Below are 16318 nucleotides of genomic sequence, written 5' to 3' on the forward strand. Positions count from 1 at the left end.
GAATAGTCCAATATTTTTGTTTGGAAGCCGCATTTTAGGCTGTTGACGCTACCCATTTGTATATTCTACAACTGAATGATTGATCATACGACAGACACACAGGCTTAAAAGCAGCTGGTCTGGTGCATTTGATGTTTCGTCAGCTGTTAAACTGGTTCCACGGCATTCGAAATAAAGAAAAAATTAGGATTCGTTTAACCGAGCAATGTGGTGTTCCTTCCCATTCCAAAAGGAAATTGTCTATGAACCAGATTATGTTTAGTTATCACTCACGTTTTCAGTGCGCCTACATGACTTTGACCCCAGGTATCTGAAGGCGAAGCCAAAGAAATAGGTGCCGTTTTGTTACGTTAACTGATGTCAAGCTGGCAATGGTGGCAGTCATGGAACAAGAACACACTGGGAGCCTATCAGGGTTGTGCTATCCACCTGACCGGTATCCCCCAACATGTGATGGCCAACCCATGCAAGCGAGAGCAATTCTAGGCCCGTCCTTATTCACAAAAATGTCTTAAGCTAAATTTTTGATGAGACAATACTTCAGCCAATCACAATGCGAGATATTTCATTAGGAAGGCCTGCTGACCCACGGACTAACACGCTTAAAAAGAGAAGCATTTTTTATGTGGCCTTTCGTCTATAGAAAAGGGAAACATAGTAGCGATATGTTTTCCTACCTCCACTCTCAGTGTAGGTGGCGAATACAAACTCGGCATCCGTAGATCCAGCATCGTTGTGCGCAGTCATTAGCAGATTGTACCGCGTTCCCGGCTGGAGCTGAGGCACCATCAGAGTCTCCGTTTGTGGCTGCACGTGGTTAGATATGAGCGTCCACTCCGACTCCCCCTTTGGCTTGTACTGGGCCACGAAAAAACTGATGTGGCAGCCACCACTGTACCACGCGCCCAGGTGCAGAAGCACGACAGTCGAGTTGATAACAAGGAAAGACGACTTGTCAGGAGCCACGGGAGCTGCAATAAAAAAAAATTGAATCATTTAGTCATCATCATGAGCCTGGCAGCACCCACTGCAAGACAAAATCAATTCATGTGGTTCTGCCAATCAACCCAGTCCAGTGCCTGCTGTAGCCACACTATACCCGCGCACTTAATCTTATCTGCCCACTAAACATTATGTCTTCTCATCGTGCTTTTTCCTTCTCGTGAAATACAGTCTGTATCTTTTAATGACCAGTGGTTAGGTTACCTACGTGCTACACACTCCGCCCATGTTCATTTCTTCCTCTTGTATTCGACTAATATCCGCGTAACACCCGTTTTGTTCCCTGGCCCAGTCTTTTAATTTCTTGTCAATTAATATCACACGTATCATTTTTTGTTTCATTGCTTGCTGCGTCATCCGCAATCAAACTTTAAGCCTCTTTCTAAGCCCCCAGGCTTCTATTACGTAGGACAATACCAGTAAGTTGCTTAAAATTGAAATATTATTCGCAAGATAAATTATATACTATTGATGGTGATGGGATAACGTGGGCACAGACATGGGCCACTGGCATGCAGAAAAAGCATGTCTTTTTAAAAATGGATCAACCGGTTGGACGGCACCTATAGGTATGAACTTGAATAAGATGCTATCCTGTGAACATCTAAATCCCCTATGTAAATCTTAATTACTCCCACAACTATATTTTCGATTTTGATAGTAAGGTAGGTGAGTTTTTACGTGTCACGTTATGTGCAAACATACTGTGCGTTCGTTTGTCTTAGTTTTATGTGAATATTAGTCTCATGTGACTAAACTGAGTTTTGTGTGTGTATAGAACATGGATCTCATGACCCATTACTACCTCATACATGAAATATTTATGTCTAAATGTGTGTCACTGTATGTCTAAACCAGACAGTGTTGCCTTTCTTGTCGTGTTCAGACGTGCTCCTAGTTATTTCATTTGCACCTCACGCTTTTAATACCAACATTTTAGAAAGTACTTGATCTTTGTAAAGTTAAAAAAAGAAAAAAAATCCTAGCATATCCACCGAGTGAATGATGATGAGTGGGGCAAAGCGTCCGTTCATTCATCTGTCTGTCTCTCTGTCTGTTGTTCGTCCGTACGTCTCCATCCATACGTCTGTCTGTCTGTCTGTCTGTCTGTCTGTCTGTCTGTCTGTCTGTCTGTCTGTCTGTCTGTCTGTCTGTCTGTCTGTCTGTCTGTCTGTCTGTCTGTGCGTCCGTCCGTCCATTCGTCAAGTATACAAAAACCACTATCGCCATCTAGTGACATTATTTGCAAGGACAAATACACACAAGGCCATCTATTGAGCAACTCATATACTAGAAGTGGCTACATAATACTGCTACCAAAGAGGAAGAAACGACCCACACCCTAAAGAGCTTCGGCCCTCAAAATCAATCTTTCCTCTACAGAATCGTAGTTGGCCCTTGGAAACCATGTATTATATACAGCTTGCATTGTCATGCTTTTAGAACGTGTGGGTGCTGCAACGTCATGAGAGTTCTCAAATACGTAAAATTTTACTAGTTATGATATCATGCCAAGGCCTTTAAAGCTCACTTTAGCATCGGGAAGACGCTGTCATTTCCAGTTATTTGCGTTCCTTTTACGTTAGTTATGAGCTGTGACAAAGCTGATCCCTGAATAGCGGCGCAACAGAAATTCGCTTAGTTTTTATTATTACCGAAATAAGACGACGGTATTTTCTGTAAGCTTACCCACATTTTCATGATTGGAACATAGCAAAGCACTTGCCTTAACGGTGTAATTAAAGCAAAGCTAACTAAAATGAATTCTTCGACAGAACACGACGTGGCGTATTCTATATTATGGCAATTTTTTTTCGTCGGGCACAATTCATGCAAAAAATACCACCCCCCTCAAGCCTCAAATAATATGGCAGTGGAGGTTGTCACGTGTACCTGCAGCTGGCTCAAAATGTTGAAATTTTAAAGTAATGTTGTCTTTAAGGTGGAAAGTAAAAACCTCTTCGTTCTCATGCAGCAGCCCCAGATTGCCGTCATCGTTAGAACCTCACAGGACATGTCTTGAGGCAGTTGCTGTTACTGTAACAGCTCATCGATGACAGGGGGTTTTGTGAATACTGCGGTGCAAGTGCTTGAAGATCCCTAATATTCACGACTTTGCACTTTCGTACTAACAAGTGAGTAGAAAGATTATTTTCCCGGTACATAGCTCAGAATTTTTTCTGCGTTGTTTGAACTTCCCTTTCAAGAAATCTGCAACGATTCGTATGAAACCATTCCACATCATAGCACAAGACAAATGGCATAAACATGCGTATTAGGAAGCCATTGACTGTTGCCGGAAGTGAAAGTTCGTTAAAACTCTGTTTTCCGTTCGATCTCAATCTCCCACCAAATGACTAGGTACTTTGCTTGATCGGCTCGTGTTTAAACTGACTGAATCATGCATCATTACTCGCTGTTTCTACGTTGAGTGGCGTGTTTTTACTGAGCATTCCTCGAAGTTATGTTTCTTTCATGAAACAATATTCTCCGGAAGGGGCGATTACTACGCAATCAATTTCACAGTTGCGCATTCATGCAGAATGACAGAGATTATTTTGGTGTTAGTTCTTCCTAACAACGGCTGGTGATGGCGCTTGGAATGAAAGCTTCCTACAGGTCTGCCCTCTTTGAAACCGACAACATCTTTCGTGCTCAAATGAAGGCAGCCTGGTTAACGATCTAGCAAAGTGCGTGTGCTTGAAGGATTATTATGACTTCTGAGCTTTTTTTTTTCTCCTCGAAAGTGATGCTCGTGCTAGAGTGGTATACAGTGACGCTGCCATATCTGCTGTGGAAGCAGGTTTTGTTTTCCTTGTTTGGCGCTTTTCTGCACTTCGTCGAAAGCTTCATTGCTTCGTTAGCGCGTTCTCGAAGGCCACCGCTGGGACCTCATAACTGGCAGGCGCCCCGCGTCAGCCGTCGGGGCCCGGACTGGTGGAGCCCGTCTTGATCGGCAGAACAAACAAAGTTGTTGCTTACTTCGTTAATTCTTCAGCCGGGTCATTATTAATGGACCTGTGTTCTGGTATGGGTTCCTTTCTCTTTTACCCTCGTTCCTTTTCTATCAACCTCCTCTCACTCTTACCTAGATCCACCAGATACCTACAACCTTTTTCTGTACATGCACCGTACCAGTCCTTACGCTAAAGCTACCGTTTTTTTTTTCCTTCTTTTCGATTTCGCTACGTGCGAAGCTGCTTAGCGCATCGAAAAAAAAAAGCACAGTGCATTTGTTGGTATTTTGAGGGAGATCAAGCCGGAGAGCTCGTTAACATACTCAAATAATTAACCTCGGGGAATTATTTGCCACACCAGGGTCATCACTCACAGGGTGGTGCTGTACGGCGAATACGCCCGAGTGCGCGAAAAGAAGACACGCATGGCGATTAGGGTCGCATTGCGCACTCGCTGCAGCATTCGTTTATTGCTTGTTTTTCTTTTTCCTCAACCTCCACGCCCCTCGTTGTAACGCAGTGGAGAGGATTTTCGTTTCGCTATCAGCTCCAACGTTCTACCTTTTGCTGGCGTCGTGACTACAACGTGCCAGTAGGGTCAGCACGCCCCTACTCGTGGCCGTTCTGCGTAACGTGTGCCCTCTCCCTAATGTTTCGCAGGCGGCGCGTCAGTGACGGCTGGTTTTTTCGTAATGAACCATAAATCGCCTCGAAAGGCCGCCTTGCGGTGTGCTACAGCCACGGCAGGGGTTCCCTAACCATTGTTCCGCCTACACATCAGCCTGTCCCACTTCCTCGCCGCGGCGTCTATAACGATATTTCATTAGCAGTAAACCTACGAACTGTAATCGCAGAAATGCGTCTTTAACCATAGCATTAAGGACAATGTAAAGGGGACAAACAACAAGCGTTGCGCTCGGGAAGGGTGTTCAGTTCATGGAGAAAGGTTGTATGTTTGTAGGCACGTTAGAACACTCATTATACCAAACAATTGAGGCTTTGCGAGCATATAGTTTGTTCTCACTAGTTATAATACGGCTGGTTTTTTACAAACTAGGGCCAGGCATTTAAAAAAAAATCAAAGAACGCTGAATTTGACACGGGCCTAATTCAAAACAGTAAAGAGCACCTGCGGTAGTTTTAGAATATATTTAAACTTCTCTGACGGCAAGAAGCGATATTATTGTCGACGATGTCGTAATTTTTTTCGTGGTTGTTGCAGCATGAACTTTGGAGTACGCGAAAGAAAAGTTAATCTTCTGGCCCCCACGTGAGCCCACCGAAAGTATGGACGTAGAAGTCTACACGTCATCTTCGGTTTCTTCGGCAGAGCCCCCACACACTCCGTCAAAAGGTTCTCGCCCTCTCTTATACGAACTGTGACAGCACTGTTTATGTGACGAAGGCTCAAGTATGTATAGCGAAGCGGAAAGCTCTGCAGGTGGATTACAATATCTGGAATAACTATAAAGCCATGCGCTACGTGAACCAAACAAGCGTCTCTCGTATCTTCAGCCGTGGCTTCCGTGACCAACTACTGGCTTGCCGTTGCCGGAGCTAATTGGCAAGCGAAGCTTCAGCAGCGTGGATGTTACAGATAATGCGGCATACCAAGACTGATTCAATATCCTAGGAAGGCCTGCAGCCACAGTCTCTGTCAAATATATATATATATATATATATCTATATATATGTATATATATATATATATATATATATATATATATATATATAAAGAGAGAGAGACAGAGACAGAGAGAATTTCAATTCCATTGTTTTCAGTCACAGCCACAGCTCATACTGAATTTCATGCACTAGAATTTTGTTAGCAGCGCCGAGTCCCATAACATTCCGAGACACTAGATTTCAATAATGAAAGTTTGAGGCATGGGCGTGCATTTTCACTAAGGGAACGTGCCGTAGCTTTGCGGCATTGCAGAGTCACAACAATTTTAAAGAGCTAGTTCACTCGATGAATGTAGCCACATGACATTTTTATACGCTCATACTATGAATACGTCTAAATGTTTATTGTCCATACATGATCGGCTTATTTTGTTGTGGAGTTAGGCGCTCGGGGGACCTATCGCTGTTCTCTGCTACAAGAAGGCACCGGCATCCAGCAAAAAGAGATTTCGGCGAAGACAAAAAAAATAAACTGTGTTATTGGGAGATTGTTCTAATATTTGAAAGCACCCAAGCCTGTTTGTGTTTCCTTAATACACAAGCCTATAATTATTACTCTAGCATTGTGTGTGAGAGGGTCAGGTTCGGGGTTAAGGGGGAGAGCTGTGTAGAAGGTTTGAGAAGCAGAAAAGAGAATTGAGAAAGTTCTTCTTGGCAATGACCATAAAAAAGTAGCTTGAAAGATATGATAGCGCTGGACACAGGTGCTTATCTCTACTAACTTTATGTGAATTATAGTTATTGCCCTAAAACAGTTTTTTTTCATTTTTGTTTTAATATACCTCTCAGGGCCAGATACATTACAGAGGAGGAGTGGCAACAACACTTTGACAAAAACAAAGACAAAAAAATCAAAATAATACAATAAACAAAAAAAGGGGGAAAACGCATATAAAAGTGGATAGCAAAACATGAGCCTTAAATGAGTTTAGAAGGAGCCTGAGTATACATCTACAAAGTTACGGAACTGCTCATGGTGAATAATGGTCACAACGTCCGCGAGAAGGCCTTTTCAATCACGAGAAGTTCGTGGTAGAAATTGATGATAAAAGCTTGCAGTATTACAAGGAGCGAGTTCGAATTTATGATGATGGTCTGTGCGATGACTCAGGGATGAGGTGATCACGTAGTGCAGGATGATGATACATTTTATGAAACAAGGCAATTCGTGACACTTTTCTGCACGATGATAATGATTGGAAGGAAAAGTCTTATTTTAGAAAGCTAGATAGAGTATGATATTCTCCAAGATATTCTACAACAAGTATGAATTTTATTTCTTCAATGAATAAAGAAAAGCTGGGAAAAGCATTTCTTGTCAGCCATGCTGGTTCTACGGAATAATAATAAATTGAGACTTCAACTTAGTGTGTCTATCGTTCAGTACCGGATGATGCTCTTGCGAACTGCTACAGCCCAGGTAACATAATGACGACTTTGGTCAGTGGAGGTTGTCACGTGTACCTGCAGCTGGCTCAAAATGTTGAAATTTTAAAGTAATGTTGTCTTTAAGGTGGAACGTAAAAACTTCTTCGTTCTCATGCAGCAGCCCCAGATTGGCGTCATCGTTAGAACCTCACCTACCGATGAAACATAACTGATGAGCAGAGGTGGCTGGTAACAACAATGTACGTCCCAATTAAATAATAAATAATAAACTTGCCTGGCCAATACATGTATTTGTGTAGCTAGTTCAATACTGATGGTTGCTTCATTATCGCATATCATAAACTGCATGAGAGCAACGTGCGAATATGGCGAGAATACGTCAATTTTTACAGGTTCATGCAACTGTGCTATCAGCCAACACATTTCATGCTTATCCTACTCAAATAGCTTATGTGAATAAAAGCTACCACCTGACAGTAAGCAGAATTGTCTATATTCTTATAATTGTGTGATTTCAGGGAGCTATGTATGTAAATATAAATTTCAGCTGTTTATCGCGTGGAAGATACTATTCAATCAGTTATCGTTTTCTTTGAAGTAGGTGAAAACGCCCATGACATTCAGCTGTTATATGCCGTTCCACGGACAGCCTACCCAGAAAAGTACGAAGCTCCAGCATGAATGACGAAAACTATGGATGACGCTTGAGCTTGGACTTAGCGTGACAGCGTAATCGGGCCTCAAACGCAGCCCCTTTTGAACTGCTAGCCTGGCTTCGGTCTTGGGAGCGTGGCTCCACCACGCCACAAGGAAGTGAATTTTCGCATATTTAACCTTGACCGTTTTAAACTGCTTCAGAATGACCACTGCAAGTACAGTTGTGCAGGGCCCACTACGGTGTACTTTTTCCATTTGTAAATTGGCAAAAGGTTCACTACGTGTACGTAACGCAACGCGTGAACTTGCGCAGCTGCTCACTTTGTTGATGTTTTTCCTGTTGATGATGATTGAACATGTCTCATCACTTTGTCAAGGAGTGGGCCTTTAAAACATCCACTCGTTCAATTTGCATGTGTTCATGCCTGCCTACTTTGTTCGCTTCTACCATGCAATACGGCATACATTAAGGAGACTCTTCATAACATATGACATTCCCGTATACTGTTTTATGTTTCAAAGATGTTCTAAAGAAAGGCGTAACTCCGTGATGAAACGCCCGCTTGCCTTGCAGAAGGCCTGGGCTTGATTTTCGCTTGAACCAAGAATTTTCATTATCCAGCTTATTCACCTTTTTCTGTTTTTTTTTTGGTCACGAAGAACGTGCATTTTTTTTTATCTCAACCAACGACACCGACGCTGACACCAGCATTTTCGCAAAACAAGCTCTTTAACGCCATCGCGTTAAAACTTTGCAGTTGCTGCCACCTGAAGTGCGCGTTTTAAAATAGCTGCCTATCAACGAAACCTAGATGGCCGTAGCGCTATAACATCACCAAGCAAAGGTTCGAAACTTACATGCTGATGCTTCCTTGTGAGCTAAAGTATAAGGCTATCAACACACATTGCTGATACAACATACACTATCCCTTTCCTCTCCTTCTTTTAATCTTCCCCATCCCGTTTACACGTGTAGGGTATCAAACCGATTATCCGAAAGTAGTTGGTCTCCCCACAATTCTTTCTAAATTATTATTATTATTATTATTATTATTATTATTATTATTAATATTATTATTATTATTATTATTATTATTATTATTATTGCTGATGACTGCAGTGACTACTTCTGTTTAGAATGATGGTGCTAGTTTTAAGCGCAGGTCATACCTGTGCCCTCAGTCTTGACGCTGAACACTTGGGTAGGGTCCCCTTTTCCGGCGTCATTGAATGCCTCCATATAGAGCTGGTAGCGTGTACCACACCGTAAGTTCTCCAGCACGATGCTCTGCTGCGTTCCCGGTACATGTTGCTTGACCCAGTCATTTTGTTCTTCTTTGTAATGCGGTATATAGCCTGCAAATGCAGTAACAAGCATCGTTTCAAGCATGTATATTCTTGCACGGAAGAACAGGTTCACTTTGAGAAGAAATCTACATAGTTTCTGGCTCTTATAATGAATGTGATCTCGGTAATATATGCGTAAAGTATGCGATGATATATGGCTTGCTAAAGCAGACAATGAGCGTCTGCTTCTCAACAGTACAATTGATCCTAGACATTGGAATCCACTAGGAGAGGCACTAAAAGGCGCAATGTTTTACATACGCTGGAAGTTATGTGGTGCAATAAAGAGCAGCAGCTTACAGAAGACAGCGTAGCCGTTTTCTTCACTATCTGTAATACGTCTTCTCTTTGTGTTTCCACATTTAAAATATGACTTTTTGTTTTTTAAGTATTGGGTTTTTTTCCTCTATAAAACTTCCATCTTTTATAATCGTTGCTTATGTTCATATTTCGTCTGACTTTTACACAAACATTTGTATAATATAAGCACGTCTCAGAGAGATCTCTGAATGGGAAGGCATTTGGCTTGCTTATCAGCTTTAATGACTCAAGCAGCTAATATAAAATAAAGACTGTGAAGCCCCTCATGTAAAGTTTAACTACGTGCAGGGCTATTAGATGAGAATAGGTACTCTTCATGATTGTTAGCTGAATTTGATCACTCCCTAATGTTTACACCACGCTAATAAAACAAATGTTTCACAATTCATCGTACTTTACAATTCTGAAGCAGCTCAGATGATACACAGATGCATAGGTAGCTTATGTTTGTCTATTATACAATAATATGTAGCAGGGTATGCGTGTGAATTAAGGGATTAGTTTGGTCCAACGTACATAAGTGTAGAAACGTTTGGAAAGAACTTATCCGCGAAATTCCAGTGACCATGTCAATGATTGCTCCGCAAATCTGAGGTGAAAAGTCTCTGTCAAATTGTCTTCATAACTCACAATTATATTATATTTCGTTTCATAGATATAACACAAAATGTAGTTGACTAACAAAACTAAAGACAAAGAAAGACGCTTCTCCATAACTGTGCCAGAGGGCTAAATTATTATTTTTACAAAATTTTTTCTAGTTCTCTTCTGATACTTTCCTTTGTCAATAACCAATGATTAAGTCACTGTGCTTCCCAAATTTACATTATTCCTTGAGTCACCTGATTATTTCATGGCTAATGAATATATATCTAAATTGAATGATAATTATTCAGACTAGACAAAAAAGAGTCAACATACATCTAAACTTCTAACATGCCAGTGCCAGTTTTGCGATGAACATAAACAACAAAGACGCTAAGGAATAGCAAAATTCACAGTTTTCGTACCTGTGACGGGAATGTCGGGCGGCTCCCACAGCAGGTGCACCGACGTCACCGTCGTCAATTGAACGCGTATCAAAGGAGGGCTGGGCGGATCTTGGAGTGGAACCATGCCGAAGGGACAAAAAAGAAAGGACAACATCCCAAAACATCAGGCTCTAAAAGTACCCTTTTTTGTTTTATAAAAAGTAGTCATTAAGCACCCAGCTTCCCCTGTCTCGTCTTTCTAACAAGCATCCGCTTTAAGTGTGCAACCTTAGTGGCAGCGGGAAGCAAGCGTCGCTTAACAATGCATCATAGAGATCCCCACACCGAGACTTTCCCGAAACATCAGCTGCGTCAAAGCACTCCTATCTTCCTTACCAAGCATCCAAGCATCTCGGCTAAGCGACGCTCTCAGTTCATTTCCTGAAGGCTAAGAGAAGATGGCGGAAGCGTGAAGGAACCTTACTGTTTCCAAGCAACGTTCAGTGGAAAGGAACGCTTCGGTTGTTGTGTCGCGTTAGAAACGCGCGAATGTAGAGAGTTGGATAGCAGAAGCGTCAGACAAGGGTATGCGCTTCCAGATCGGAAGCGATAACAGCTCTGGCGCGAGTGTAGAGCGAAGGTCTTTTGAGGCTACTATCCTTACTGTATGGAATCTCTCTGCACGCAAGGTAACATAAGTTGCGTCCCAATGCGGCCTTTTCGCTCTATTATATCTCTTCCTGCAACTCTGTTTCCCTCTTATCTTGACACGTGTTCTCCGTTACAATAGTTGAAGCTGTAACCAAGAAAGCATCAGCAAAGCTGAAGGTATTTGCTAGGCCGGTGTGATGCCATCACAGAGAGTTCCAATAGTATAGCAAGCGTAGAAGAATAAGTTGCCGAGTAATACTTTTATTTTCAACGTTACGAAATTGCCTTCCTTTTATATAAACAAGAGTTCCAAAAACATTCAGCAGGATATAAAACACGGACGCTTGCATTCTGTTCCCGATGGTAACTATCAAGACAAAGAGTTGAAGTCGGCATTTTTTAGAGATTTCTGCATTAAAATATCTCTGAGTGTTAACTTTTTCTCGAGAAATAAAAAAATAAAGAGCAAGTTTTCATTTTCTGCCTTTCCTCCCGCGTTTCATGTACCCTACTACTTAATTGATTCGTTTCATTGATCGCACGCATTCTTGTTGAAAACACAGGCTTTATTTACTTTGCTTCATGTAAGCCTATTTGGCCATGCTAGCGACGCAGGTGGTGCCGTGTAGCCGTGCTCCTAAGCTGTCACACGGTGATGCAAATGCGACGTAGTTCGGTATCTAAGTAGTCATAAGCCAATGAGCGCATCTTCACGCTCGGCGACGGCTGACTTAAACGCTCGCGACATCACCGTCTTTTCCGCCATTGCGACCTTCCGCTCTGCCAGCTATAGTCGCTGGAATGGTCGAATTCATAAGCATACATCAATGCTACGTGAATAATAAAAATGCATAGGACCAACGCATTGTTGCACAGAACAGAACTCCGAAAAACTTGAGTATTTAATCTAAAGCGAAAATACAGCAAAAAGAACGGTGAGTTCAGTGCTTTTACTTTATTAACAACATCGACCATTATTATTATTAATACAGTCATAGGAGATCCCACATAATCTGCAAATAAAGTTACAGGTATAGATGGGCTGCTGTTTTTCACCAGCGTGGCCCACGCTTTATAAACTGCACAATATTGCATCGCCAACGTTATTATTATATAATATTTGAATGTTTCCACGACAACTGCAAATATAGAAAGAGTAGTAGCTAAATGAATCAGTACGCACAATTGCCAGTTTACAGAGAAGGTTTTACTCTTGAACTTAAAACTGCATACCCTCTGAAATTACCTGCTAATATTAGCGCTAACCCACCACGATGACGTAAAAAATTACCATCGTGTTCACGTCTTTTTTAGGCACGCCACCAAATGTGTATACGCAAATTGCGGATGCTTGGCCCTCGCGGCACTACTCGGTTTTATGACATCACTAAAGCAAGGAGTACTCAGTAAAAATAAAATAAATTGCACTTGTTTTGCAATAAACGTTGGCTGTAAGTCCAGAACCGTGTTTTCTTTCCTTTTAATTCGTGCCATCTTTCACGCTCTTTACTCGCCGTCTATACCCTACAGCACCAACCAGCTCAATCAAGCTTACTATTTATTGCTCATAGGCAACTTTTTTGTGTTTCGAGTCTTTTTTCAGGCTTGGAATCATTGTGTTTATATAGTCTCATTATACCATGGAGCGAACCGCGCCTAAAGATCGAACAAACATCTCGGTTACAGTGCACTAGATGGCTTTTGGGTAGTTTGCTCAGGAAAGGTTGTCGGCTGACGCGTTACGCGTCGACGCCGCGAGGCGGCGCCACGGCTGCATCAAATGCACGCGTTGGCGGCGGCCGACCTCGGGCGGCTATGCGAACCGAGGCAAATTTGCGCAGCAATTACTATTCAACTGATTTTCGTTAAGAATGGCTCTTCCCGGTTATGGCTCTTCCCGGAATGGCTCTTCCCGGTTGTGGGAGAAAAACTCCGACCAGCTACCGCTAAGCAGTTAACTTTTAAACCCCGCAAACAAAAGTTAGCTGTTGGGGCGACTACAAGCTGAGATGGCGCAAAAAAAAAGCAAGGCCCTCGTAACCAATGCGAACCTTTTATTTTACAGGTAAAGCAATACACTCATGAGGAACGACTGATCTTCCCGTGCAGTTTCTTCTTCCTGCGATCTGCTCGTGACTGATTCAGTCCTCTCACATAAAAATGAAGTCTTGTCAGAACATAAAACTTGATTAGTTCAGCTGTGAGGTCATCTTCATGCTGCGAGCAGCCGATACTGTCTCCAAACTGCGACTTCACTAGTGACATCACATCAAGAATGCTATCACTGCACAGCTTCTCTTGACTGAAATGCACAGTGAATATATCTTCTAACTGCTTCACTGCCTCAAACACTGCCTGTGAGGGGTACACTAATCCTCCCTTGTCACACATTACCAAAAACTGGCATGCTTCGTCTTTGTTGTTGATAGAGCTGTCCAAAAGAATACCTCTGCACTCCTCGCAATTGCTACGGTAAAGGAACTTGCGAGCGACATACCCTGCCATTTAATGTACGAGTCGGCTGTCACTCCTTTGTTCAATACACGCTTTGTGATCAACAGGAACCCTGTGGAGTAGGCGTTCCGCTGAAGCCAAGTCTCCTGACTCAATGAACTTATCAAGCGTGCTAACACTAGTCTCTGGAACACCAACATCACGTGGACTCAGTAGAGAACTTAAATCCTCACTACCTTGCACTTGCTCCGCTTTACCTGCACCAACTACCTTAGCAAGATTGTAGAAAGAAAAACAGTCGACGACAATGAAGAATTGTGTCAGTTTGGGGTGGTTGTTGGAGCCGAATGATTGCCTGATAATTCCAAAAAAGTTTTCCAAGGGGTCCTGACTCAACCGAGATGTCATAATGTACTTGTATCCATGCACTGCAAGGTAATCCAATAAGTGAAGGGTGCTCGCTATTGTCACCTTCAAACCGTCGGCAGTTGATTTACTTAAAAGCCCACTGCTTCTTTTGCCTTTTCAACGTTCGCTGCACCGTGCATGCATTTCTTTTCTGCTTTTACATGAGTTTCCCACTGAGACAAGAAATCTAGAAAGTCCTTCAGGAGTTGCACACCCTTGGAGCCAGGACGAAGAGCTTTTTCGGGGAAGCGTGAAGTCATAGTGGTGATCAGGCTGTTGATGAGTCTGAAAGATAATAAGTACATAACTGCAATGTTTATTTTTTTCTTTTATGTGAACAGCAAAAACAACAAGAATGATAAAATCAACACATAAGTTCTAATTTTCATTCTTATTTGAAAAATGACAACGTTGCGTCAATCTTGTCCTATGGAGGCTCAAATCTGCCTTTGTAAAACTGGAGGCCAGTGATCACAAGGTTACCAAAAAGCTGAAAGGCGTAGTTCACTCTCATCTTTTCAAATTTGTTAGAATTTAGGTGCACAGATGTAAGGTCAGGCATAGCTTTCAGGGTGACGTTGTTGCAATCCATTTCGTACACTTTCTTTACAGGCTCGATGGAAACCTGAAATAGAAGCAATGTATATCAAGACGTGGATTTACATTCTTTAATTGTACTTAATGAACATGGCTTTAGAGAGCAAAATGTTTCTTCAAGTTGTTTTTTGTCAAAAAGCCCCCCAAAAATTTCATGTGTCACACAATTACAATACAAAATCATGCCACAAACCTTGCCATTTGGAGTACTCAGAGGGCCTTTGAGGAGTGTGTTCCTTACACATTTCTGCAGATGGGGAAAATCCGACATGAAGTGAAGGTAACGGGAAGAATCAACGGGGTGCTGAAGCTTCCTGGTGATCTTGCCCGACTTCACGCCAATTCCCAGGATGTCCCACATCTTCCTGTTTCACGCTGCTCCATCGCACGTTACAAAATAAACAAATAGTCCGCTGGCTTCTGCAAGTATTTTTGCTTCAATCATAACTTTTGAAAGCATCTCTCCTTTGACATTGGAGCTCGTTGCAAAGGCGCCAATAACCTGATTTCATTTTCCTGTCAACAGAACGAACATGACAATCATGCCGTGGTCACAGGGCACGTTTTGACCATCAGTCGTGAAGGGGCCCATGTCGACAAACCCTTCGATATGTCCAGTAGAAGTTACTGTCAAATGTTCGGAGAGCTTAATTTCATCAACCAAGAGCCCACCACGTCTTCTGAAACTACTTATGTGTGTTGTCTTTTCTTTTAGATTCTTCAGCACCTTCTCATTAAATCCAAATCCGCTTTTGAACAGTCTGAGGTATCGCCTCAAGGTACTTTTACTTGGAAGGGAAATAATGTTGTGTTTGCGAAGGTGCTCATAGAGTTTCGCACTCTACATCTTCACGAAAATACACTCTAAAATGCAGTCTTCGGAGTAGACATTTCCCTTGGAGCTCCTTTTCTTCGCAGCTGAAAAAACATTGCATGACGCACTGTTGCTGTTTTAGTGGCAAAGTTTCAATCTGAGCATGAAGTACGTCTTCTAGTTTCGAGGCGTTTACCTCCTGCATTCTGCGGAGCTCGTCCTTGAGGTTAGCTGATCGAGACGACAGCCTCCTGATCTTTTGCCTGGCTGAACGGAGCTTCTGAGAAGTGCTTACGACATGCCTCCTGACTGACCTCTTGAGCCTTGACTGCCTCGTCAAAAGGACCTTTCTGAGGTATTTGCAAGAGATGCATGCTTGACCTGAAAAACACAGTAACAAAATGAGACATTGCTGACGTAGTGTACACTCATCTAGACTAACATATTTGATGCTGAAAGCTTAAGCAATTATACAATAATTCACAGAACCAATTAGCGACAATGAATCGTACCTTCTGATGGCCCTTTTCCTACGCAGCGCTTGCTGAAATAGGTGCTTCGTGAGTAGTCACTTGCTCCTGCAGTCCTCTTGTCAGGTCACACTTCTGCATGCTTTTTTGTTGACAAGCCACCTTTGAACGCAACGTACAAGTCAACGTTTCGTAGAACACCCTCGGCTTCTCCAGGTCCAGCGATGTGTCCCTTTTCTACCATTCGACCCCAGAGGTAGGCAGTGTAGGCGACGCCGGGCAGGTTATCCTCACCGTCGTGTGAAAAGATAACTACTCTCTCTGATGCAATTTCATTTTCATCCATTTTCAGCTTGCAGTCGAGAGGAAATGTGCGATCAGCCACACGATGGCAACTCCAATATATGGAGGGCACATTAAGGGCCAATAGATCTTCGGGAGGGGATGATGCCCCGCAAACAGTGGGCACAGGTTCTGACATTACACCAGTCGAGCAGACACAACTTGAATCTAAATTGCCGGCTTCTTCATGGGCGCAAATTCTGGATCTCTTCGTCGCGACTGGGGAAGGGGCGTTATTGTTCAACCTTTTCC

The 16318-nt window shown here is 42.6% G+C and overlaps 2 protein-coding genes across 2 annotated transcripts in view; both read right to left on the reverse strand.

The window, feature by feature from the left end:
* Positions 1-780: 780 nt before the first annotated feature.
* LOC142793763 (cell adhesion molecule Dscam1-like) overlaps positions 781-16318 on the reverse strand; it is a 510593-nt gene continuing 495055 nt past the window's right edge. Inside the window, exons 24-26 of the mRNA XM_075885808.1 lie at positions 10370-10459; positions 8862-9047; positions 781-971 (exon numbers count right to left, since the gene is read on the reverse strand). Coding sequence (XP_075741923.1) covers positions 10439-10459 — 21 coding nt within the window. The 3' untranslated portion in view covers positions 781-971; positions 8862-9047; positions 10370-10438. The remainder of the gene's footprint in view (positions 972-8861; positions 9048-10369; positions 10460-16318) is intronic.
* On the reverse strand, positions 11056-15811 carry LOC142774975 (uncharacterized). Its single transcript, XM_075876137.1, has 3 exons — positions 15767-15811; positions 14634-15635; positions 11056-14468 (listed from the first exon to the last, which is right to left on the reverse strand). The coding sequence occupies exons 2-3, from the start codon at positions 14799-14801 to the stop codon at positions 14271-14273; spliced, it is 366 nt and encodes a 121-aa protein (XP_075732252.1). The 5' UTR covers positions 14802-15635; positions 15767-15811; the 3' UTR covers positions 11056-14270.

The sequence above is a fragment of the Rhipicephalus microplus genome, chromosome 2, assembly GCF_043290135.1.
Source record: "Rhipicephalus microplus isolate Deutch F79 chromosome 2, USDA_Rmic, whole genome shotgun sequence".
NCBI classification, from domain to species: domain Eukaryota; kingdom Metazoa; phylum Arthropoda; class Arachnida; order Ixodida; family Ixodidae; genus Rhipicephalus; species Rhipicephalus microplus.

Excerpts from the sequence above, each read along its gene's own strand:
- LOC142774975 (XM_075876137.1), bottom strand. The coding sequence starts at position 14,801 with ATGTGGGACATCCTGGGAATTGGCGTGAAGTCGGGCAAGATCACCAGG. Across the intron at positions 14,469-14,633 it reads TGAGTACTCCAAATGGCAAG|GTTTCCATCGAGCCTGTAAA; the intron begins GTTTGTGGCATG and ends CTTCTATTTCAG.